The 25,943-nt window shown below is 50.1% G+C and overlaps 1 protein-coding gene across 1 annotated transcript in view; it reads left to right on the forward strand.

The window, feature by feature from the left end:
• The window catches only part of PARL (presenilin associated rhomboid like), a 30,213-nt gene extending 4,621 nt beyond the window's left edge, over nucleotides 1-25,592 (forward strand). Inside the window, exons 2-10 of the mRNA XM_074264180.1 lie at nucleotides 1,753-1,948; nucleotides 2,602-2,742; nucleotides 5,216-5,264; nucleotides 12,716-12,811; nucleotides 13,775-13,924; nucleotides 18,019-18,089; nucleotides 19,863-19,964; nucleotides 21,277-21,374; nucleotides 25,300-25,592. Coding sequence (XP_074120281.1) covers nucleotides 1,753-1,948; nucleotides 2,602-2,742; nucleotides 5,216-5,264; nucleotides 12,716-12,811; nucleotides 13,775-13,924; nucleotides 18,019-18,089; nucleotides 19,863-19,964; nucleotides 21,277-21,374; nucleotides 25,300-25,411 — 1,015 coding nt within the window. The 3' untranslated portion in view covers nucleotides 25,412-25,592. The remainder of the gene's footprint in view (nucleotides 1-1,752; nucleotides 1,949-2,601; nucleotides 2,743-5,215; nucleotides 5,265-12,715; nucleotides 12,812-13,774; nucleotides 13,925-18,018; nucleotides 18,090-19,862; nucleotides 19,965-21,276; nucleotides 21,375-25,299) is intronic.
• The last annotated feature ends 351 nt before the right edge of the window (nucleotides 25,593-25,943 follow it).

Raw genomic sequence — 25,943 nt, forward strand, 5'->3', positions numbered from 1 at the left:
CAGACACGGCCAGCCACCTCTCGGACGTCTCCAACCGGGTGCTGCTGCCACAGGCATCCGCAGTGCGGCACATCCAAGGCAGCTCGTTATCTTTCCCCAAATCCTTCCAAATCTCCTCCTTACGGGCAAGGATTCCGGTCAGGAAACATTCAGAGTCTGCCAGGGATTGTGCTCAGTGCCGGGGTTCAGAAAGAGGCAGGAGACGGTCCCAGTCCTCGAGGAGCTGACAGACCCACAAGGAGACAACAGGCAGAGAAATCTCTGCAGAGGGAGCTTCCGCCAGGCTAACTAGGGCATAATTAACGAAGGACGGCGCTGGCAGTAAGAGGCTTTCTGCAGAGCTGGGAGAAATGAGGAGGGAGATTATTGCAGGCTGGGAGGACAGCTGGAGAAAATGCTCAGAGTGCAGAGGAGGAGGCCAGAGTCAGTGGGTCACACGCGGGCTGTGCGTGTCAGGGATTAGGGCTTTAAAATGCTGGCAAGGGGGGAGGCCCAGAGCCATCTGTCCAGAGGGTCCTGGAGGCAATAGGGATAGGAGGGGAGAGGGACGTGATCAGCAGTGACAATTTTTGTAAAGCTCATGGTTGTAAAATTGACGTTAGAAATAAACTGACAACACTCGGGGACTCACTGAAAGGTTCTTTAATTCATCTCTTGTTTCCATAAAGCTTACTTTAAAAAAAAGAAAAGGACCCTTTGGTTATTGCAGGTGACACTCTTGTATGTTCATCCTCTTCTGCACGTACCCGACCGAGTACCACAGAGGACAGAGGGCAGATCCCTGGGCAGCCAGCGGCTGCCTCTGCTCAGCCAGACCCGGGCAGCCGCTTCCACTGATTTGCCATTAATGTGCTTCTGTGCAGGTCCCTTCCCCTTTGCCTCCTTCAGTGTTCCCGTGTCCCGTTCACTTTGGATCAAAGCTTCCCCATGAGCCAGAAATGTCCGACTTCCGGCTGTCTTGGGAACTGCGAGCACGAGAGCAGACAGAAGGGCCTGATGTCGGCCAGTGTTTTCTGCTTCTCCGTGTTGGAAGCTCTTCAAGTTCATTAGGATTCCTTACAACTTCTGCACTCGGAGGGTTCCCCCGCCAGGCTCGGCGCTGAGCTCCAGTGTTTGGGGCCGTCCTCACCACGGGACTTGGGTCTGGCTGGCAGAGGGGACACCAAAGGCCGGCCGGCGGGGACTGGACAGAGGGCCAGGACGGGGAGGAAGAGTTGCCCCCTGCCCCCCGTTGGAGCCACCCGTCTCCTTCTCTAAGACGCTGGAAAGCAGAGGTTGGAGAACGTCAACGTCGTAACAGACTCAGAAGTGCGTCAGGGCAGAGGGCAGCGTTTCCATTGGATACGTCCGTGTTTGGTGTTCTAGAAGCTGGCCGTCGCTCTAGACATTTCCTCCTTACAGCTCCTCCTGCTTTCCCTTCTTTCTGAGGATGAACCTGAGTCATCCCGGGGCAAAGGGCCTGAATTCTATGTCTGACATCACTTTGTCCCTTCAGTTCCCTGGGCCTCGGGTCCCCGAGGGATCTCCTGGCCTGGCTCAGACACAGGCGCCCTTCGCATCTTAATCTGGATGTTTCTGAAGGAGGCCCTTGGGGCCTGCAGGAAATCCTGGGCTGGACGTCAGCCCTCTGCTGGCTCTGGCTCTGGCCTGACGGGCGGCCCCCGGGGAGTGGCGAACCAGGGGTTTGTTGAAGGGTGTGGCGCGGGAACAAACCAGCCCTGGACTTACCTAGCCCATCTTCTCTCTCCCCAGGTTTCACTTCTTTTTTCAGTCGAAAAATGGATTCAGGAAAGCCCCCAGAAAGATTGAGCCTCGGCGCCCAGATGGAGGCTTGGTCAACGAGGGCTACAGGAGAAGCGCCCTGACCCCTCCAGTGGAAGAAACTCTCTTTTATACGTCTCCCTATCCTCTACGGAACCTCGTGAAGCCTTTGTTTTTTACCGTCGGGGTAAGAGGTCCTGCCCTTTGGCCTTAGCCGTCACTTTGAGCCTCCTTGTTGGCCTTGGGCCTGAAAGCTTGGTCTAAAGCCTGGCACCCGGGCCAAGCAGCAGGGGCTCTGGCTCAGCTTCAGGGGAGAGCATCCCACCAAGGGCGAGGAGCTGCTGGGGCCTCCTGCCTGCCCTGCTCTGGGAACTATTGAGGACATTCTCCTCATCTGCCGGTTTTGGGGGGCGTGGGTTGGGGGTATCGGACCTGTGCTTTCATTATGTGTGGAAGCTGCCTCCCCCAACTTCTCAGAAAGCTGCCCGGGCACTAAGAGGTGCCCGTACGGGTCACAGGAGGACCTTACAGCCAGGGCTTCCTGGTTACAAGGCTACTTGTCTATCCACTTCACTGTGCAGTGACTCACTTATAAAATGTTATTTTAACTGCTCAGGGCCATTTTCTGGTACTACCAGGCTTAATTTGTGTATCCAGGAAAAAGGAAATAACCAAGACAATTTTCCTGTTCAGTGAGTTGTTTTCACCTACCCTGTATTCAGCACTGAGTCTTTCCTCCTTGATACTATTTATCGGAGCAATGAACATGAAATGATGGAGGGTTGGGGGGAGTTCCCCTTAGAAACATTCTCCCATTTTATAGCATGACCCGTTCTCTAGTTTACAGGGTGTGCATTTGGGTCTGCTGCTATTTGGCAGTATGAATCCCTGAAATCCAGAGTCCAGAGCTACTTTGATGCTGTAAAGGCTGATTGGCTGGATAGCTTGTCGCCTCAGAAGGAAGGAGAGTTCAGAAAGCAGGTGAGACGACGCTTCTTTTTCTGTAAAGTTGTTGGAAGTTTTTGTGGGGCAGCTTTCACTGAAAAGACTGTCAGCTGCCCCCTGGGAGTCGCCGGCACTGCTGAGAAGAGCTGGGGGCTTATCCTGGTGCCCTTTGGTTCAGATCCTCCATCACTCTGAGTACAAATGCCTGCTGGTCTACCCAACAGGATGGGTACAAATGCCCTGTGGCATGTCTGGCAGAATGGGTACAGATGCCCACTGGCCTGCTCAACAGGGTGGGTATGAATGCCCACTGGTCTGTCCAGCAGGGTGGGTGCAGATCTTACAGTCCTGCCCAACAGAGTGGATATGGATGCCTGTGGCATACCCAGAAGGATGGGTGCAGATGCCCACTGGCCTGCTCAACAGGATGGGTATGAATGCCCGCTGGTATGCCTGGCAGGATGAGTTCCCTGATTCCTGGTTTTCCATGAGGTGGGAAGGGAAGGGGTATAAGTAAGGGACAGCATCTCTGGCTTGTCATTCTTTTGCCTGCTCCGTGTCCCTTTTTAAAGTTCCTTTTTAATATTGAACATTTGATGTGTTAAATAATGCCTTTTTGATCAAATAACCTGTAAGATCATCTCCAAAATAGAAAGCTTCACCATTGTGCTCCTTTGTTCAGTCATAGTTCTGGGTCAGGTCCAGTTTAAAAAACCAGAAAGACAGTTACTAATCCAAGAGCTTTTCTACCTCCCTCCCTTTTTCTGAAGGAGCTTTCTCTTGGTCATGGAAGGGATGGAAGAAGAGCAGTTTGAGCCCCCGTGTTCTGGTTGGTGGGGGGAACCTATTCCAAGGTAGGCAGTGTTTGAGAGGTCTTTATCACTTCAAGGTCGTGGTCTTTCTTTCCCTCCTGTTTTCCTCATCAGCCCAGCCATGAGGATCATAACACATTCTGGAACTGCCTCCTGCCAAAAGGCAACGAGCTAAGTCATTATCGGTGAAGGAGCCGTATTTCCTAACATACAGAAGATTTTTATCCCATTGAATATATGGGCAGGTGCTGATCTGGTGTTGGGACAAGGCCTCGTTTTCAAGGGATCCAGAGAAAGCTCCTCCTGGAAACAAAGCCCCCAAACTCAGCCCTCATGAGCCCTCTCTTCACTCACCCTCCTTTGCTTACCTGGTGGTTCTGCCTCAGGCAGCGCTGCTGCTCCAAGCTGCTGTGAAATGCTCTTCTGCAATCACCATTGCCCTTCCTCCTCCCACCACATCATTTCTCTTGAGTCTGATTTTCTCCTTCATTGTGACCTTCAGTCCTTTCAGGCATTTCCCCCTTATTTTTCCTCATCTTCTCCCTCTTAAAGACTTGCCATTTGTAGTCAGAATCTTCAAAAAGCTGCTAGCCTATACCCAGACTTCCCTTCCCCTTTTTCTTGGCATTTTACTCTCCTAATCCTGAATCCTGGATGACTTCCTCCATCTGCCTCCCTTCTAACTCTGGAAAAGACAGACTTAGAAGGGAGTTGGATGCTGCTTCAGAAAATAGAAGGGCCGGCCGGAGAAAGAGGGAGCAACCTTTTTTCCCATGAATCCTGGCGGGGCGGGGGGAAAGAATCCAGGATTCAGGGTCTTTGGTTAAAAATTAAATTGCTATATCTTTTTTTTGTTTCTGTTACCAGAATTTCTCCCAATATTTCTTCCTCCCTCATCCCAGAGAGTTAGCCGATGTCACAAAAAAATATTCTGTAAAGAAAGAAAAAGAGAAAAAAATCAGCAAAATCAGTCAGTATTTTGAAAAAGTCACACGTGGATCTCCCGTTGTGAGGGGGTGGGAATCTTTTCTTAGATCTCTTACTTGGGGCCAAGCTAGCTTGTTGTGATTTGGCAGCATTCCCTTTGGATTGTTTTGTGATCCTTTCTATTTGCCTTGCCACCGTTTCTGTTTCTTGGTTTTTCCGGCTTCACTTAGCATCAATTCGTGGAAGTCTTTCCAAGCTTTTCTAGGCCCAGATATTCATGACTTGTGATGCAATAATATTCCACGTACCACAACTTGTTGAATTATTGCCCCAGTCAGTGGGCAGCCATTTTGTTCCTAGTTCTTTACTGCTAAAAAAGTGTTGCTATAAATATTTCAGGGAACGTGGATGGGGGCTTTTCTTTCTGTCTTCAGCCTCTGTGGGGTGTATTTCTAGCAACAGGATCTCTGTGTCAGAGGTCAATGACATTTGAACCACTTTTCCTAGCATGACTTCAAATTCCAGCCCTTTAATTTCCCCCCACCTTTTACACACACACACACACACACACACACATATACTCTCCTTCCTTCCCTCCCTCTTCTTTTCTTCTTTCTCCCCTCTCTCCCTCCCTTCCTCCCCCTCTCTCTCTTTCTCAACTTGGATGTGTTTTTTGCTGATGGAATTGTTTTGTTTGACCATTTCTGGATTTCCATTTTCATTTGTTTGTGCCACAGGGAGGTAATACGTGGTTTCCATTGTTGTTTTAGGTTAACAAGTGGTGGAATACCCTATCTGATGGCCAGCGAACTGTGACAGGTTTGTGTTAGCTTACAAGTTTTAGGCATTCAAAAGAAGAGAAATAAGACCAACAGGTACAGTATGTCACAGTCGATGGCTTTTGTACCATGTTTGCCAATTGTTTATGAGACGATCTCTGTATCTATAGGTTCATTTAATTCTTCCATGAAAAAAGTGGGCGGCACCCGGAGGGTGTGCACGTGGCCCAGGCGACCCCTCACAGCTTTGCCATTGGGTTTGGTGTTCCCTCAGACAAGTCACGGGCCTGGTGCCTCATTTTCTGTCTGATAAACGGGATGTTAACATTGGCTGCTTCCCTCATTAATGGGAAAATGGGTAGCACTCTGATCTTTTTGTTCCTGCTACTTTATATGGGAAAAGTTGGAGATGAACCCAAAAGTCAGCTTTCAAAGATTTTGTGCAACAAAATCTCAAATCTGGAGGACCAGCAAGGTTTTTGAGTGTTCCAAAGCACTTAACACTTGGATTGTCTGCTGTTTTTGAACTCTCCCCGCTTTCTCTTGAGTTCAGGATGTTCTCCAGGACTCAGCTCTTAGCCTGGAAGGCCGTAGAGCTTTGTTCTTTCTCCTGGGAGATGAAGCTTCCTCAGTTCTTTCTTTGGGCTTTTCCAGCCAGAGGACGGCGCTCCCTGATTTTCATGTCTGGCCCACAATACCAATGATGAGGGTAGCACATTATATTATCCAAGACCTTCTTGGCTCTTGTCACTTCTTGTCGATCCACGTTCGCCATATGGTTAGGTCATCAGCCTCTCGTTCCATCATTTTTGTATGGCCTACTCTGGCTGATTTTTTCTGTTCCTGTTTTCTTTTTCTTCCTTATGAAAGAAGAACTTCTGAATCTTCTGAAGGACAGCCCTATAAAACTAGGCTACTTTGGTCCTGATTCTCTTTGGAGAGGTGCCATTCTCAGGGGTCATTTCTCATGTACTTCAGTGCCCAGTGCATATAGCTACAGCTACATTGAATTCTCCTACAGAGAAAAATAGTCATGCTAGAAGCGTCAGCTTAATTCATTCCAGTTCATCAGCTTCAGGTCTTTGTATGCTTGTGTTTTCTCATCTGCTTTATTTCTCTGCCTCCATGAGAAGGAAGAGCCATTTTGTAAGTGTTCCATCGGGGCCTTCAAGGAATATGCTTTTATAGAAACTGTTCTGGACTTTAGTAAAACCCTTGTATGAGACGGCTTCGGGTGTTTGGAGCCTGGGCACGATGGCATGACATGTGCTTGTGGATCCTTAATGATTCAGAATTGTTAGGTCCCTTGGGGGAAAGCCTACAAATGACTCCATTGAGCAGTGAGTCTGTTTTGCTCTCTGGAGTGCCTTCAGCTGCTTGTCACCCAGGATGTTATGAATCCGTGCCAGCAGAAAGCACTGTTCAGCTCCCACATCTCTTGTTTTAACACAGATGAGAAGGGGAATTATTCTGAGCTCATCAGCAGGGTTTGGATTTGTGGCATTACATGTGGGGATCCGTATTGTTTCCCCGCTTCCCCTGAGCAGCTGCTCTTCCATGGGCCATTGCACATAACAGGCACCTGGTAAACATTTATTGAATTAATGATTGTCCTGTGGAAGAAAACAAATTCAAGGCTAGACCTTGGTTTTTTTGTTTTGTTTTGTTTTTTGTTTTTTATATAGATAACTCAAGATACATAGACCAGTGGCAAATTGGAAACTGTTAGTCATCTGAAGTCTTATCCCTATGGGCACCCCTGGGATTCATTTATGTGCTCTTCTTGCCTGTTACGGAAGTATCAAAATCCTGCCCTGTGTTACTTTCTCACATGACTAGGCACTGAGCCTCCCTGATCTGAGCTTTGACAATTTGTCCAGGATTTCCCCACAAATCCTCATTGGCAGCCAGAACAGGCCACTTGCTCCTTTATTGGCACACTGGACTTCCCCACCTTAGGCAGGTCATTGGTTTGGCCTGCAAGTCTGCTTTTGTTCCAGCTCTCCCAAAGTGTTCCGGAGGCAGCAGAGTATACAGTTGAATTCTCAGTATCGGGGCCCAAATTCTAGCTCCTAGGTTTTCTAACTTGTAGGATCCTTCCAGTTCAGTTTCTTCATGGTAAAATGGAGGAATTGGATTAAATGATTTCCAAACTCTTTCCCAGCTCAAAATTGATGCTCTGCGATCCCTTCTTTAAGTGCTTCCTTGGCATGAATGACAACTTCCAGCTTGGGACTCCAATAGCATTTTTGTTCATGTCTCATTTTAAACCTTCTGCATTCTAGTACAGTTGTGTATGTATCATGTTACTGGTTCATGAGCAAGGACTACTGTTCATTTTGGTATTCTCTCTGGCACGTGATAGTCTATTGCATCCAATCAGTGCCCAACTCAATCTGACAAATTAAATCAATTCTAGACTTTAGGACAAAAGAAAAGAATGTCGGTTAAATTAAAAGCATGCTGGGAAATGTGGCTCAGACTTGAGAAAAAAGAGGTGAAAGGTTTGCAGATTATTCTTCATACCCGTGTCTCTTCAGCACTTTCTGCCAGAAGCACCAATGCCAAGGAACCAACGAACATCAGTGTTTTAAAAAGAAATTGATTCTGCCTGAGCACATGTGTTTGGTTACTCATGGGGGAGTCCCTTGTGAACCAGCCCTTCCAGCATGCAGTAACTACACAGTGAATGAGAGCAAAAGCCAAAATCATCCCCAGGCTAGAAGAAATGATAAAGATGAAAAGGGACCAGATGGATCCAAGACCTCAAGTGGACCTGTTCAAGAGAGCCCTTGGCAAGAGCAGGAAGTGGAAGAGAGCATTGATTCAATCCCAACAACAATTTAGAGGCAGTGAAGTCGTATCCACGGCCTGAAAGCCGAGAGTACTCAGAAGTCGCTGGAGGCTTCTAGTGTTTGCTTCCCTTGCCAGGTGGAGACAAGTAGCAGTTGTGAGTAAAGCAGCTTTGGAATTTAAATTCCTTGGTAAAACTCTGGAGAAGTATTCCAGTATCACCTCTGCGGCTTCATCAATGGAGATGCTCCTCCCGCTGGTGGGTGCTTTGTAAAACAGTCAAGAGCACTTTAGAAGGCAAGTTAATGGAAGCTGGATGTGCGATTCCTCTAAGCCAGGAGGTTCCATCGATGGAGCACAAGGAAATGGAACAGATCTTTTGCAGCGTCTCAAGAGAAGAAGGATTCTCTACAGATGGTGAGGCACCCCGATGCACCAATTTGCCTGGGATTTTGTGTTAAAGGCATCAAGCTTTAAGATGCTCGTGCCTCAGGTCCCACTGGGCAGCACAGAGAAGTAGAAAGGATTCTGAAGAAACGAATGAGGAAAACTGTAGGATCCCACCAACTGTACCCTAAAGAAATCTATGCAGAAGTGATGCCGTTTAGAAGAATGATTTAGCAAGATATCTCAGGGAAGGGAAAAAGGCAAAAGAATAAAGGAACCATTCCAGTTGAAAATATTACTCTGAAAAGGTGATGAAAAATACATTAATAACTATGAAACCGTGTGCTTCCTGATTTTTATGCAGTCCTTGAATGATCTACACAAATCAAGGACAACCTTGAATATGGAGAGGGACTCTGCCTCCTTTCCCAAATGATTTCTGTAGCAAATTACATTATTTGCAATCCCAGAGCTGACAAAATCCAAGACCCCATTGTGTCTTGTTTGGTGATTACTGGAAGAGAAAAAAACATGTATTTGACTAGAAGCTTTGAAAGCTCTTCTCCATCAGGGCATCTGATATTAAGTTTATAAACAGTTCCTTGCTAAATACAACTACGGAGGTAATTCTATTCAACGATCTCTCTGATTTTTAACATCAAGGAAAGGATTTGTCAGAAAGATACGTGCTTGCTAAGAGGCTTTGACATTGTCAGGATCCCCCTTATCTTCTGCAGCATCTCAGGAAAAGAAGGATTCTCTACAGATGGTGAGGCACCCCGATGCGCCAATTTGCCTGGGATTTTGTGTTGAAGGCATCAAGCTTTAAAATGCTGCTGAGTTTCCTCAGTGGGATCCAGGAGTCTACGAGAGAGATGAATTTAACCATTCATACAGACAGGAGCTACGTGGATGAAAGCTACCAGTTGTCCAAATTAGAATTAGTATATGAATATATGTGTTTGAGGTGGTGCTATATGAATAAATGAATGGGCCCAGAAAACAGGGAAGAAAATCGGGAAATTACAGAGCACTTTTATTGATCTCTTGCCACTTCCTGTCATAACCCTTCTTCACAAAAACAAATATTCCTCAGAGATGCTATTGAATTGAAAACCGTAGTACATTCACCTCCAGAGAAGCAAACTTGAGGGATGAAGCAGAAAACAACAGAAAGGCGAGCTAAGCCCCTTGTGCTGGCACATCTTTCCGGGAATGATTTATGTGCAACAATCTGTGTAATGCCATCAAGAAAATGGCTGTTTGGGATACATGGTGAGTTTTATTCATGCCACGGTGAGAGAGCTGATTTCCTGCTGAAATGTGTAAAAGACCTGAAGCTGGGGTCTTAATGTGGGGATTGTTTTTAGAAAAATATATTGGTAACTACTTGAGTGCAACTGGCTTTTTTGTAATCCTATTTTATGCATTTAAAACCATGATTATAAGAGGGATCCAGCCAGACTGACTCTCAAAGGGATCCAGGACACAAAGAAGGTGGGGAGCCCCTAACGTGGAGAAAGGCAGCTCAGTGCAATGGGTAGAGATGCTTCACAGAGGTTGTAGGAGAGAACATGGACAAGATCCCCCCCAGGCCAAGAAGACAAACGGGGGCCATCGTCTTCACTGAGAGAGAAAATTGTCTACATGGATGAGATCAGAGATCCATCAAGATGTGACTGTGACGATCCTGTCTTAGATGCTTTGTCCACTTGATTCACTGACTTTGCCAGCTACTAAAACTTCCACCTCCTGCTTTTTGTAGTTAAAGTCATCAAAAAGGTATGTTCCTCTCTTCTTAAACCATCACTGTCTGGCTTCTCCAGCCTCACCGTTCCACGGGGTGGATTCTCTCCAGGGAAGTGATCTCTTGGTTGTCAGGTCTTGCGGCCCATTCATTTGAAGCAGGTTCAGGAAGAGTTCTGTTCGTTGTTTCTGCAGGAGGGAATTAGCAGAAAGGCAGGGCAGGAATTTAGCAATTGCTCTGATGTAAACAAAGAGAATGACAGCGTTCTGGATAATGGAGAGCTCCTGTCCTGCCACTTTGCCGGCTTTGTGACCTGGGCCAATAGCCCAGGGGGCCCAGAGGCCTCCCACAACAGCCCAGCTTTTGTTCCTCCTCCTGGGACCAGACTTTCGTGCCCCAGGTGCAGTCTGTCTCCTTGCTGCGAGGGGCCCCTCCAGGTCTGCGCCTCCCTGGACCTGCTGCTGGTCCTGCAGGCTATTTTCCATCAGGTGTCTGGCGCTAACTGTAGGCCCTTCTGCCTTTTTTTAACCCTAATCTTGGACCTCCTTTAAACAGAGTCTGTGCTTCCATTGCCAGAGGCTCGTCATTCTGCTTGTCCTCCAGCAATACCTCCATGGTCATATTCCCTAGCTGGCCTTTAAAATCTGTTCTTACTGTTTATCACTCCTACTGTGCGCCTTGCGCCCTGGACATCTGGCACTGAGAACCTTCCCTCGGCCATTCCTTTTGGCGGGTCAGGCCCGAGGCCTCTGTGCTGAGACGGAGCGTCAGCCTCGATAACCTCAGGCAGCCTCAGCCGGGTCTGTGAGAATTCTTAATTAGATCTGTCAGCCTCTCAGCAGAGCTGCCCTTGACCCTGTGCTTTATCTCTGACTGAGAACCACCCATCGCTTTTAGAACCAAACATTGGAGGAGAACGCTTCAGGGATTGTCCCCTTAACCTTCTCATCACCCCCCCCTGCGGGCCTCTTTAATTGGGCTTCCCAAGCACTGTGGGGGGCTTTGTTTCAGTTTGTTTTTTAGACTGTTCTTTGGGGGTCCATTCTGTTGTCTTTTCTTAGGAGAGCATTGCCCGGAGAGGCTGCAGAGCGTGGCCTTTCTGACCTTAAAGCTGGAGGTCTTCCCACACTAAGACCAAGTAGGTGGGAGATGCTGTTCTAAGGCTTCATGGGAATAAGTCATCCAGACTGACTCCGCGGGTCCAAACCGCTTGTGAGAAGATCAGCTCGCTTCCTTCCAGTGGACGTCAGAGAAAGAATCCGAGTCTGAATCTCTCCCCTCACTCGAGCTCTCCCGAGCCTTGAGGGCGGGCCTCCGTTTTTCAGACATTACCTGAGACGGGGCATGCCCCCTTTCACCATTTTATTTTTAGCCGTCATTGTTGGGTCACATCACTCATCACGAGAGAACATGGTCACCTGCTTAGATGGGCCGCTCTTTTCCACTCAGCTCGTGAAGGGAAAGCCTTTCCTGGAGAGAGGCGGGGAGGTCGCCGCTGGCATCGGCCTCATGTCTCTAGGATGGAGACCACAGTGGGTGTCTCTTTGTGAAACAAAGAGTCCATGGTCACTGTGGTCCCCCAGCGAGCACTGTTAGGGCGATGAATCCGTAAAGCTGCTGGGTTTACCTTAAGCGCGTGCTTTTAAACATCCTGATTCTTGACCAGATTCTGAGTTCAGAGGCTCTCGGGAGCCATCTTTGAACAGTTAGAGTTAGGCGTGAGCTCTTGACAGGAAGACAGAACATCCGAGCTCTGCCCTCCACGGACCGAGGGTCGCTGCCGATCACTCTGAGACGCACCCGCCATTTCAGAGTTCTTTGGATTACAGGCGTTTGAACAATCCCAAGTGTCGAGCTGATTTTTCATTTGCTTTCACAGGGGTTTCTGGGATTGGGGGAGAGGGGAGCGGGGCTGGAAAGGGCATTCCCAGCACTTAGTCACCTTTTGGGGATCCTTATAAAAATCGGTCCTTTCCTAACTTTCCCAAAGAGCCCACTTTGTTGCGGCAATGGATGTCCTCCCTTTTGTTTGGGGAATGTTTGCCTTGGCCAAAAAAAAAAAAAAAAAAAAAAAAAGAATGGGAGGGGCCCCTCCTATCAGAACTGGGATGCTGGTCCTTTAGTATTAAATTGCATTTTATTGCATGAAAGTATATTGTATGAAATCTGTCCTTCCGAGATGAGACCTTTACTGGGAACGTTCCCTAGCCAATGTCACGGAGAATCTGAGCGTGTTTATTGACAGCTGTCCTTCCTCAGGCTGGGCCTCCTGACCGTACAGGCTCTTCCTCTGCTCTCTCCCAAATGGGGCGACTTTATTGTGAATCAGAGGGGGCCACGCTGGGCTGTGCGGGGGGGGAGGCCCAGCGGTGTATTTTGACTCATTGTCTCCCCCGGGGTCTTCTGCCCTTGGGCCTCTGCCATCAATGTCTAAGCTCCCCAGAAGAGTGGCTCACAGCTGGAATCTTCCACCAGATGTTTGTGTGCTTTTAACACTTAATTTAAATTAATTAATTAGTTAATTAAGTTAATTACTTGAATTTCACTTCTTCCTATGTTTGCAGGAATCATAGCCGCCAATGTCTTTGTTTTCTGTTTGTGGCGAGTCCCTTCCCTCCAGAGGTCAATGATCAAGTACTTCACGTCCAACCCTGCCTCCAGTAAGTCTCCTTCTGCTTGTGGTGGGGGCGGGGAGAAGGCCGCAGGTATGGAAAAGGTCTGTTGATTCACAGGTGTGACCATCCTGTCAGAGGCTGTCACCTGAGGCGCCTTCTTTCTTTAAAATGGAAAAATGGAGGACCTCCCTCAGTCTCTCCCCCCTTCCCCCCACGGAGAGGCTGCTGAGGACAGAGCCGCTAGGCCGGGTGTCTGATGACCCCTTCATCAGGGTAATGCTGAGAGCTCCCTGGTAGCGCCACACTCCCCTGGAAGGAGATGTCCATGAGAGGCCTTCACGCGTGTCTCCTTAGCTCTGAGCAAAGTGGGGGCGGGGTCTTGGCTCCTTAGAATGGCGTGTTCTCTGGGAACACCTTGTTCTGTGCATCATGCTGCTTCCTGAGACACCCAATGACACAGCAGCTTAGTCTGTTCTGGGGCCAGCAAAGTATGGGGAACACGCAGGCGCCTCACAGCCCATGGGATGGCTGAATTGGAGGCTTTGGCCTGGAGCCTCCACAGAGTTTGGGCTACAGCGTGGGACTGGGGCGGATGTTGCCCACAGCTGCACTCCCAGGAAGCAGGGCAGGGGCCCACGTGCCTCGGGGGTATGAGGAAGGGGTGAGACAGCAGCCAGGCAGGTTGAGGAGGGACTTGTTTCCAGCACTCCCTGCCCTTAGTTTTCCCTGGGCTTCTTCCCTGTTGGTAAGAGAATCTCACTCCTCCTTTCTGGAAAATGGGCCTGACAACATGGCCTGTTTCTGTGGCTTTGTTCTCACCTGCTTTGTGATAATTACAGTTGAAGTCTCCACATGAAGTCCCTCACTCTGGTGGAGTTGGCCCAAGGACCAACCCAAGGATAGCCACCAGGGTCAGCTCATTAGAAGCACCCCAGGCCCGGCGGGGTCATCCTGTGTGCCCACTCCCTGTGATCCCACTGTTGAAACCGGCTCTCCTCTTTCTTGCAGAAGCCCTCTGCACCCCCATGCTGCTCTCCACCTTCAGCCACTTCTCCTTGTTACACATGATGGCCAACATGTACGTTCTGTGGAGTTTCTCCACCAGCATCGTCAGCATCCTTGGGAAAGAGCAGTTTGTGGCCGTCTATTTGTCTGCAGGTAATGACCCCAAATGCCCCTGAATCACATACTTGGTGGGCTGGTGGGAGAGAGGGACTATGGCGGCTGGCCCCCGGTGCTTTCTCAGGGGCCTGTCCTGACAGGCGTGTGACCAGGGGTGCCGAGTTCAGCTTTAGGAGGAGCCAAGTTTTCTTGGAGCCTGAGGTTTCTGTCAGACTGATCCCATGCAGTGGAGCAGGGGTTTAGGAGTCTGGGGAACGATGGCTTGCTTTCAGGGATACTGGAGATCAGGTCTGTCCAGCCCCTTGTCCAGCTTTAGCAGGAGTTTGTCCCAACTCTGAGGCCTGGATCTGTTGGAGCTTCTGGCAAGAGCACAACTTCCTCTTTCATTTACCCTGAAAAATCCCCACTGGCGGGTTCTGGCTGTAGAACAAGAAGGCCATCAATGTGACACTAGAGGTTGTCCGTCATATCCAGCAGGCCTCAGGAAAGCACCCCAGGGACCGCTGGGAAGATGCCAGAGTGAGAGATGCCAGGCCCCCCAAAAAAGAAATCGTGTCCAGAAACCTCAGGAGATACGAGGAGCCCACCCAGAGTATCTCTGGTCTAATGGAAACTTGCTGCTTAAAAATAATACAGGAAATCAGCCCGGCTCCCTGCCCTACGCCCCGGCCAAGGACCTCCCTTTGCTTGTCTGCATACGTCTCCAAGCCCCTCATCTCTCAGGAGAACGCTCAGCAGCCACCCTAGAGGCTTCTTGGGGAAGAATGAGAAGATCTCAGCTTGACCAAAAAACCCCAAACCAGTTGGGAGAATTCTTAAAGAAAGGTCTGAGGGCCTCGAAAAGATTCCCAGGAAGAGAGCACGGGAAAGCGTAACAACATACAGAACTCACGTGTGCAGAGAGGGGGCGGGGGTGGTCTCTGAGAGCGCCATGCCCTTGGCCAGAAGTCCACCCACAAAGATGTGGAGCTGGCCAATCGTGAGATTCCCCCGACTGGGACAGAACTGGTCACATGCGGCACAGAGGCCAGTCTGAGTGGAGGGACAAAACCAAGGCTTTGTGCCAGGGGACAGGCCTGAGCAGCGGGGAGCCTCGAGAGCAGCCAGGAAAGGGTCCGACTTCGGCCTCCCAGAAAGGCTTCAGGACAGCGGCCCAAACAACTCAGTCAATGTCTGTCTGGATCTCATTCAAATCAGAGGACCAAAGCAGCAACTGCTCAGTGTCCAGCCCCGGGGCTGCAGAGTCCTCCCTGTCGGAGAAGCTGCGTCTCACTGGAGGCTTAGGGCAAGCACTGAGAAGCAGGGCTCAGGGTCCTGCAGAAATGGACCCCTCAGGGGCGCTTGCGCTCAGCCCTGAAAGAGAGGAGGTGCCCATGGCAGAGACTGGGAGTCAGCCGATGGGAGCTCTGGCCTCAGCTTAGGATGAGGAGGGAATGCTGCAGGCAAGGGAGATGGGGGGCTTAGAGAGTGCGAGCCAGTTTTCTGTTGTGTCCTCAGGCAATGGGATCTCCTCCAGGTGAGACAGGGCCAGAATACATCTGGCTTTAAAAAAGGCAGAAGTTCCTCCTGGACCCAGAGATCCTGATGAAACCCCCGCACAGATGTATCTGGAAGGAATAATTCATCTCCAGGGCCTCTGTACAGACATTTATCTCAGGACTTAGAAGTGCCTGACACAATTTAGGTGCTTAATAAATGCTTGGTGATTGACTGCAGATAGAAACACCTTCCCCCCCCCCCCCAAAAAAAAGCCTGTCTTTTAGGAAAGCGGATCTGGCAGCAGCATGAAGGAGCTGTTGGGTAAGGAAGAAACTGGAATTGGGGAGGACAATTTAATTGTTGTTTAAATATTTGGTAGAATTCACTGGCTCTGGAGATTTGTTCTTAGGCAGTTCATTAATTTCATTAATAATGACTTGTTCAATTTCTTTAAACTTTTTCAAATGGAACTATTTAAGTAACTTATTTCCTCTTCTGTTAATCTGGGCAATTTATATTTTTGTAAATCTTCATCTAATTCAGTTGGATTGTCAGACTTGCTGCCATACAGTTGGGCGAAATAGCTCCTGATTATTGCTTTAATTTCTTTCTCATTGGTGAACACTGGCAAGTTCACCCTTTTGATTTTTTAGACTGGTGATTTGGTCTTTTTCTTTCTTTTTTCCTAATCAAATTAACCAAAAATTTATCTATTTTATTGGGTTTTTTTTTGCTTTTTGTTTTTTGTTTTCATAAAGCCAACTCTTTGTTTTATTTATTTGTTTTCTTAGTTTTGCTTTTATTAATCTCTCCTTTGAGTTTCTGAACTTCTACCTTGGTCTTTAATTGGGAGTTTTAATTTTTTTCTCTAGCTTTTTTAGTTGCCTGCCCATCTCATTGAGCTCCTCTTTCTCTATTTTATTCACGTAGCTTTTTAGAGATATGAAATTCCCCCTAAGAACTGCTTTGGCTGCAATCCCATGGGTTGTGGTTTGTTATTGTTGTTATTTCGTTATTGGATGAAATTATGTTTCGTTTCTGTGATTTGTTGTTCGAACCACTCCTGGGAGAGCAGCTTGGACGATGGCGTCACAAGTTATGGTGATGTTAAGGTCAAAAGTGTCCCCACTGAGGGGAGTGGGTTTGGGAGTCAGGGAAGTTGAGCTAAGAGGCCAGAGGTCTGAGAGGGAGCCCCCCCTTGTGGAAAGGAAGGCTTCGAGCCAGGGGCTGCTCTCAAAAGAGGCGGAAAAATAGCTCTGGAGGGTGGTGGAGATGAGGTCTCCAAGTGACAGGAGCAAAGGGAAATGGGGAGGGGCAGGCTGCCTCCTCGTCCTCCTCCTCTTCCTCCTGGTCCAGTGCTCCCAGGGCACAAGAGGAGAGGCAAGGCCTCTGCTCCCTCCTCAGGGAGGTTCTTCGGGCGTTTTTCTTTCTCATCCCCCAGGCCTCCTTTCCTGACCCCCTGTGTTCTCTACTGCTTCAAAGTGTGTTGTGCATACTTGGGGATGTACATGTGCCCCGTCCTAGCGCCTTGAGAGTGCACCTGGCACACAGGAGGTGCTTAACAAATGTTTACAGATTGGCACGGCGGGCACTTAGCAAATGCGGCGTGCTCTTGGAGAGAAAGCATGAGCCCAGATCCCCTAAAGCTACAAACCATTCCCTGTGCTGAGACCCCACGGAGTAGGATCCCAGGGGTCTCCCCGGGACCTGAGCGGGGAATGCCCTGCAGACCACGGTCTCGGCAGCAGAAATAAATAACAAATGCTCAATGAACTGAACCACTCGTGTCTCCTGCTCAGAGGATCAGGAACAAGTTGTGGTTTATGAATGTGCCTGACTCTTGTCCCGTTCAAATAAGAACTTAAGGAAACCCTCAGAGCTCCGGAGTCATGTCGAGGGAAGAAAACAGTGAGCAGCTCAGCCGGGGCCTGGCTGGGTCCTCCCTGAATCCTTCCTTCCTTGGCGTGTCCACACCTTCTCCTCCTACAGTCTGAGCCCCTGCGTGTCCACACCTTCTCCGGCAGTCCAGTCCATTTGCTCCATTAAATCCTGCGTAAGAAGTGGCCTACGAGGCCGGACGACTTCCCTCCTCCCCGGAGCACCACATGGGGGCCCATCTGTTAGTTCCTGCTCACGCTGTGTCCCTGGCCTAGCCCCGTGGTCAGCCTGATAAAGCGAAAGCTGAGAGAAGGAGAAAGAAATCCCAGAATTAACCCAGAGTGTGGTGGCCGCCATCATGGATTTGTTTGGGCTCCAAAACATGGTTCGGATTATTCGCTGAAATTGGAGAATTGGATTTTTTCTGGCATTTTTAGTGGAAATTGTTAGGTTTACAATAACAGACTAAATGTGGCTGAGCCGCTCTGCGCAGCGGCGGGCCGTGCTGAAGCCCCTCACGGCAAGGGGTCGGTACCCGGGGCTTCAGGGCGCATTTTTCTCCAAGCAGAAGCTGCCTCCTTAGCTCCCTGAGCAGGTCTGTCACAGCCTGGCCTGAGAGAGAGCGAGGATGGGCGGCTGGCCAGGAGGCCCCGTGGGCCTTGGCTGCTGTGGCACATGCCCCCCTGCCTTCCCAGCCGGCCCTTGGGCCCACCATGAGGGCCCAGTCAGTGAGGCCGGTGATTAGAACGGGGTCTCTCTCTGCTTCCCCCCAGGTGTCATCTCCACCTTTGTCAGCTACGTCAGCAAAGTGGCCACGGGGAGGTTCGGGCCTTCTCTCGGCGCGGTGAGTGGGGCTCTGCAGCCTCGGTGTCCGTGGGGGGTCTTCCTGTGATCCTTCTCCTGCTGGCCTCTGAGCTGCAGAGGAACAGCCCTGACCAAAGGGAGGCAGTGGGGGGATTCTCTTCTTAGCTTTGGGTCCGATGCCGCCTTCACTTCTGAATGCGTGCCTCCTGACCGCTCTAAATCAGGGCAGAAAGGGGTCGGGTAAGCCAGGGGAGCAAGTATGCCCTGCTCTGCTCCCACAGCCCCCCACCTCCCCTGAGCAGGGGAGCCTAGCAGGGAACCAGCTGGTCCTTCTCCCCTTGCTCTGCACCAGCTTGTCTCCATCTTCCTCCCCTTCCCCATTGATCAGGTGACTGTCCCTTCGTGTAACAGCACAGACAGAATGAGAGCAGGCAGAGAGGTTCCCCCACTGCCGGGGTCACTTAAAGTCACATGTTCTGCGGGTCTTAGCGGGGACGGGCCCCGGCGGGGACGAGCGGTCAGAGCGTGCAGGAAGGCCAGGGTCGCCTCGGGGTCTCAGGGAGGTGGGAGCAGACTTTGGGACCACTTGGTTAGAAGCCTGGCCATCTAAGTGAGGAAGGGAAAGCAGCCCCTGGTGTTCTAAGCTCCCTGGACCCTTAGAGCGGGCCTGCCCCACGGCCCAGACCGAGCTCCCCGGGGCAGGGCCTGCTGGGAGCCTCCGGGGCTCCTTCCTCAAGGCTGCCCCCGCGGAGCCTTCAGAGCGCCCCCTGCCGAGAAGTACCTCGCTAGCGCCTCCTTCCTTACCCTTCAGGGTTAATTGGGGGAAGCTCGGTGGCCCCTTTTTCCAATTAACTTTTTTAGTTTAATTTTTTTCCTTCCCCTCCACTCTCTCCCCACTGGGAAGGAAAGGAAAGGAAAGGAAAACTCATACCAGAAATGCTTAGTTAGGTGAGACCCTCCCCCGCTGGCCGTGGCCAGAACTCCGGAGGCCTCCTTGTGCCTCGTCCCCCCCCGGCCTCCTCCCGTCGGGTCTGAGCCTCCCACCCAATGGTTTTCTCCTGGGATCTCAGCTTTTTCCCCGGTTGTCCCGAAGAGGATATTGGACCATCCTTCATGTGAATGAGCTGTAGCCAGCCATTCTTTTGTCCCCCAAAGCTTGGCTGGGCACCATATATGGGCGGCTCCTCTCTGGGAACTGAGGGGTGCAGAGGGCAGACCACATGGCAAGACTCCCCTTCTGTGCCCGGAGGGGCGCCGGCATGACTGCTGGATCTGGCGGGGGGTCCCGCAAACAGCGTGCCTTCTCCTCCAGCAGCCACAGAGGCTCACCCCAGCCTCTCGTGGATCTTTAGGAATCACCTTCGTTCTCAGTCCGAGGACTCCCAGGTGGTTGCAGGGCATCTCCCCAGGCTGTTCACCAGAGGCACTTGGCAGGGGTGCTGCCCCTTCTTTGTAACCGAGCAGAGGCAGCTGAGCCTCCCGCATGGGGACACTGAGGCTCTCAGGAGGCTTTTTTCCCAGCAGCCCTCACTGCCCCGAGAGCCAGGGATCTGCGGGTAACTTCACAACCTGGCTCAGGGAAGATAGCAGGTGTCCCTCTGTCAGGCAGCAAGTGCCAAGGGGGCACTGCCCATGCCAAGTGCTGCCCTGCACCATGGGGGTCCTGCCCTCCCCCCAGTAAGGGAGCCGGGACACACAGGGTGGATGAAAGCTCGGTTTTGGGAGGGTCTGGGGCGTCGGGGCACCGTGGGGGCTTCCTGCGCTAGATGTCCAGGCCGGGTCAGTGCTCACCAGCTCCTTTTGCCCTCTCCAGTCAGGAGCCATCATGACTGTCCTGGCAGCAGTTTGCACCAAGATCCCTGAAGGGAAGCTGGCCATCATCTTCCTCCCCATGTTTACCTTCACAGCAGGAAACGTGAGTACATTTGGGGGGGTCAGGGGCACAGCCTCCTTTGGAGCGAGGGGTCATCCTCAGGCTTCCCAGGAGGCCATCTGCTTTCTCCCCCCTCTGTCAACATCAGACACAGTCAGTGAGCATGTGACCAGGCACAAGGCCAGCAGATCCCCACTTATCATGGGGTACAAGCCTGATCCAGGAAGGAACAGGCATTTCTAGAGCCCCTGCTGTATGCCGGGCCCTGCTCCGGGTTCCTTGTGATTGTTCCTCTTTGGGAGAGTCACCACAGCTCTTCGGGGGGAGGGAAAGGACTGCCATGGCCTCCATTTTACAGATGAGAAAACTGAGGCAGGGATGAAAAGGCTTGTCAGGGGTCACCCACGGAGTAAGTGTTTGAGGTTTCAAACTCGGTCTTTCAGACCCCAGGGCAGGATTCTGAGCAAAGCAAACAATGAGCTTCGGGAAGCTCCCTCTGATGGTAGTGGAGCAATAGGATGGGACCCAGAGGTCCCGGTCACAGGGACTTCGGAGGACACCATATTGGGGTTCAGACAAGGGCCCCGGTGAGGATGCGTACCCGGGTGAGACGAGCAAAGGCTTCCTTTTTGTCTGATTCAGGGCAGGTCCCTGGACGGCCTTGAGATGCCCCAGCGTCTGGTGGCCAGCAAGTCCAAACTCCCTCATTCCCAAGTCCCCCATTGCTGGCCGAGAATCTCGCCACTGGCAGGAGTCGGGGCAGGAATTGGGCTCGGATTTCCTGACGAGTCCCCCTGTACTATGCCGGGGAAGGCACGGTGGCCATTCCCTGCCCGAGGCCTCTCCCATAACAGGAAAGCCCGGGAACCAGCAGTCGGAACCCAGGGAGCATTAAGATGTCCTGATGCAGCGTCCGGCTCCCTCGGTCTGCTTCTATGAGCCTGCAGACAAGGCCCAGTGGGGAGAGCTGCCATGGAGAGTGAGCTGAGGGTGGGGCTGGGGTCCACAGGAGGCCACACTCAGAGGCAGCCGCCTCCTTCCTCAGGGGCCACACTCTCTGCCTGAGGTGCCCAAGCTCTGCTCCGGGGCCCTATCTTTCTGCACCTAGAGTTCCGAGCTCTGCCCAAGAGCCTGCCAGTTGGACACCTGGGTCACAATCAGTGGCCCTCCAAGTCCGCCTGGCTCCCTAGTCCTTCCTGCTGTCTCTCGACCTAGGGCTTCCTCCAGAGCAGTTGCACTTACAGCATGGGCACTACGGAGGCACATCCCGGGTTTGTTGTGTTGTTGCCATTGGGGCAGAAGAAGGAACAAAAGTCCCTGGTGTCTCCTCACGTGCTTCTGTGTTGGATTGTAGGCCCTGAAAGCCATAATTGCGATGGACACGGCCGGGATGATCCTGGGATGGAAGTTTTTTGATCACGCGGCACATCTTGGGGGAGCCCTTTTTGGAATGTAAGTGTGAGTTTTCCTTCTTAAGGGGAACTAAAGTAACAGCTTTCCATCTCCTTCTGAAACAAAGAAAAATAAGTCCTTGTGCCATCTGTGTGAGGGAAGCAGTTGCATGTGACCCCCTCCCCTCCTTCCTGGCTCTCTCTAGTTTGCCGTGGCTTGCTCGAAATGCACAGTCAGGGGTGGACTGAACTGCTGCCGTCTGATTAATGCTCTGATTAATCCTCCCTCTGATTACTCCTCAACCTTGGGCAAAGCGGTTCGTTGCACAGCAAAGCCCTTCTGGAAGAAGCAGAGAGAATTATCTGGAGGAAGAGAAGGCTTAGTGGGAGTTGCACGGACCTAGGAGCACTCGGGCCTCAGGGGGTGACTCGCGCTTCCCCATGTCCTGCAAGCTCCTCAGGGGGCCACTTGTCAGGGGTGGGTGGGAGCGACTGGCAGCTGGTCATCGAGGGTCCCAAGCTGAGCAGGTGGAGGATAGAGGGGGCATCCTACAGGAGACGCCAGGGAGCGATTATGTAGGACCCTGGGCCCTGGTATAGGATGGATCTTGTCAGGCATTTTCTAATGGAGAAACAGGAGGTACAGCTTTTAAACTCACTTTGGAAGTGGGACATCCAAAATCAAACTGAGTTTTATAATTTATTTTATTCTGAATTTTAATATCCCAAAAAAGAGCATTGTGACATACACAGCAGAGTACAAAAAAGAGATTGGGCATGAAACCGTGAGGTTCTTAAAATGTAAATAACGAATTCCACATGTTACTTTCAAAACTATCCTGCTTGTTTTGTGTTCCCTTTGAGTTTCCTTCTGTTTCTTTCTATGCAGTTTGAAAAATGTTTCCGTGGCATTCTCTGTGTGTGTCTCTCTCTCTTTCAATCTCTCTGTGTCTCTGTCTCTCACAATATTGCTAACTCCCTTGGAAATATGGCTGATGATTGCTTTGATAAAAGTTCTGAAGTTTTCCCCTGATGTTTGTCTTTACAAAATCTTTATACTTTCATTTTGACCTATTTTCCAGATTAGTTGTTTTGAATATCAGCTAACATTAATTTTTTTAGTCTTCTAATTTTTGTTGTAATATTTCTTGCTGCCTCATGGAATCATTGATTTCTCTTTGGCCTATTGTAGTTTAAGGAGTTTTACTGAACAGGAAAAAATCCAGGGAGAGCTGGCCTGGGAACTGTTTGTTTTCTAATAGCTTTTTATTTTCAAAACTGCATAGTTTTCAATTGGAACCTTTTCTCCCTCCCTTATTCCTTCCCCCTCCCTTAGTCAATTAAACCTGTGTAATTCTTCTATACATATTTCCACAATTATCAAGCTGCATAAGAAAAATCAGATCAAAAAGGAAAAAAAAATGAGAAAGAAAACAAAATGCAAACAACAAAAAAGATAAAAATACTACGTTGTAAGCCACACTAAGTTCCCATAGTCCTCTCTCTGGATGTAGATGATTCTCCCCATCACCAGTCCATTGGAACTGGCCTGAATCATCTCATTGTTGAAGAGAGCCATGTCCCTCAGAATTAATCTTGTTGTTGCCATGTTCAATGATCTCCTGGTTCTGCTCACTTCACTCAGCATCGGTTCATATAAGTCTCTCCAGGCCTTTCTGAAATCATCCTGTTGGTCGTTTCTTACAGAACGATAATATTCCGTAACATCTATAGACCATCACTTATTCAGCCATCCTCCAACTGATGGGCTCACTTTCCAGTTTCTTGTCACGACAAAAAGGGCTGCTACAAACATTTTTTGCACGTGTCCTTTCTCTCCTTTAGTTTGGGATACAAACTCAGTAGAGACAGTGCTGGATCAAAGGGTGTTACACAGTTTTATAGCCCCTTGGGCATAGTTCCAAATTACTTTCTGGAATGGTTGGATCAGTTCACAACTCCACCAACAATGTATTAGTGTCCCAGTTTTCCCACACCCCCTTCAACATTTATCATTCTGTCATTTTAGCCTAGCTGAAAGGTATGAGGTGGTACCTCAGTTTTCTTAATTTGCATTTTTCTGATCAGTAGTGATTTAGAGCATGACTAGAAATGACTTTAATTTCTTTTTCTGAAAATTGTTCATATCCTTTGACCATTTATCAATTGGAGAATGGTTTGTATTCTTATGTTTGAGTCAGTTCTCTATATATTTTGAAAATAAGGCCTTTGATAAAGCCCTTGGGTGTTTTCTGCTTCCCTTCTAAACTTGGCTGCATTGGTTTTGTTTGTATAAAACTTTTAAAATTTTATATAACCGGAATTATCCATTTTGTATTTCATATCAATATTCATTCAAGTCACTCACCTAGGTAGATCATTGAGGCTATTAGCTGCTGAGTAAGAGCTAGTCTGCATTTATGAAGGAAGTCTCCATGAGAGGAGGCCCTCGTGTCAGTGAACTCAGAGTCTGATTTTATATCTCACCCTCACACGCTCACGCTGTGGCTGCTCCATAAATGGCTACTGAATTCAGTCTGCATACTTTGGGGGAAGGTGGCTTTCGGTTGCCCTATTATGAACATCCTACCCTACTCTTTTTTATTTTTAAACAAAAGAGTAGCAGTGTGTTGCATGGGAACCGTTTCTTTCCGTAGGAGGTGCTGCCATGACACAGTGCCATTTATAACTTCACCGATTATTGAATAAAAATCCTAGCGCTGACAGTAATTCATTGTAGGTAAAAGCCTCCCTGACAGTATCACGGGATAAAGAATAGAGGAAGCTCATGAGAAATGGCTGGAATTGATGCTTAGGAGTCTCTGAAGAGTTTCACATGAACCCTCGAGAAGCTCCACCACTTGACAGCCCTCTCCCACACCTCCTTTCTCCCTGATTTCACTGGAACTGGGTTGCCTTTTTTTAACCTGAAAATTTTTAGTCTCAGTGCAATCTGTAACCAAGAATCTGAAAGGCAAGAGACTTTCTTCTTGGTTTCTAAACCCGACTTCGTTGCCATTTCCCAAGTTTCTCCACCTGGTCCCTGAGAAATCTGTCCTTTGTTAACCCCTAAGGCAGCTTCTTGGGGACGGAGCCCCTGGTTATCTAGGAGCCCCCCAGCCCCACGCAGATGTCACATCCCCATCCCTCACAGGGGGACCCGCAGCTCCCCTTAATCTGAAGGGTTCTCCTCATTTGCCCGAGTGCCCTCGGGCACATGACTCATTCAGCGGCTGTGTCTTTATTTGTCTCAGCTCCTCTTTCCTAATTCAAAACTATAATTATGCTGCAATTCAATTTAACCTTTTTAGTCTGATGATTGTGCTGACTGATCAGGCCTTGGGAGGAGCGGGAGGAAGAGGGGGGTACAGGATAGTTAGTTATCACCGTCAGTGATTATTACCTCGCACTCTTCGCTCTCCCGCAGGCCAGGGGATACCGTGGGACAAAGGTGCCCTTGGCCTGCAATGATCAGTCCTATTTCCCCATGCGTCATTATTACAAGAGGATCCGGTTCCAAGAGCCATTGGGGAAATAGTTGTTATTGTTCAAACGCTTTTCAGTTTCTAGGCTTTTGCTTGAAGAGCTTAGAAAGCTGCTTCTCTAACACAGCTCGGCAGACCCACAGGTCAGAGCAGAGTCTCTGGGGAGATGTCCAGTGTCCGCGTCCGGGCTCCTTCGGGGCCGCAGCAATGTTGTGGGGGACAGGCTGCGATTCCCGCCTCATCTCTGAGAGAGAGTCGAGCGGCTTGTGCAGCCCAGCCCGGAGCCGGATACAGATCCGTCTCTTCTCCCCCTTTGTTCTCCGGGGTAACATTCCATGCTGGCCTTACCTCCGATGTTCCATGTCGTGGCATGGCTGCCCCTCCAGGGATGCCGATGGCCAATCGAAAGAGACGTCCCGCCCATGGTCTACGTCCCACCCATGGTCTGCGTCCCGGGAGTCCTGAGGCTCTGGTCCTGATTTCTCGTTTTCTCTCCCCCAGATGGTATATCACACATGGCCACGAGCTGATATGGAAGAACCGAGAGCCCCTCGTGAAAATCTGGCATGAAATGAGGACTAATTATCCCAAGAAGGGAGGCGGATCTGAGTAATCCCTTTAGAAGGGCGTCCGCCTCAGGGACCCCCGGGAGCCCGCCTGGAAGACACAGACAAGCCGCTCTTGGCGCGGCCCGAAGTCCAGGCCTGGGAGCCCGGACATGTAACGGTATTTCCAGATGTTTGTCCGCGGTAGAAAGTGAGAGAAACTCGGCACAATAAATGTTTCTATCTCTAGTTTGTAAGCGGAGGATGTTTCTTGAGGGCTGCTGCCACTCTGGTTCTTGCCTGACCCTGGCTGAGCAAGCCGACCTTGAGCTCTCCAAGGTGCTTTGTGAGCGGCGTCGGGGGCTGCCATTGCTCCCTGCTGAACTCGCCTATTTAATCCCCGGCCTCAGACTCCAAGGAGGCTTCTCTTCCCTTCCCGGGGTTTTATCCAGCCTCGGGGTGGGGGCGGGGACAGTTACCCATCTCTGCTGCTGAGCCAGGTGATTATTCAGGTGTCTTGGAGGGCTTCCTGGGGGCCGGTTCCTCCTCCTTGATCCCTTGGTGGTTGGTGCCCGAAGACCGCCTCTGTGGCCGAGGTCT

This window comes from Sminthopsis crassicaudata, chromosome 4, assembly GCF_048593235.1.
Source record: "Sminthopsis crassicaudata isolate SCR6 chromosome 4, ASM4859323v1, whole genome shotgun sequence".
Lineage (NCBI taxonomy): Eukaryota > Metazoa > Chordata > Mammalia > Dasyuromorphia > Dasyuridae > Sminthopsis > Sminthopsis crassicaudata.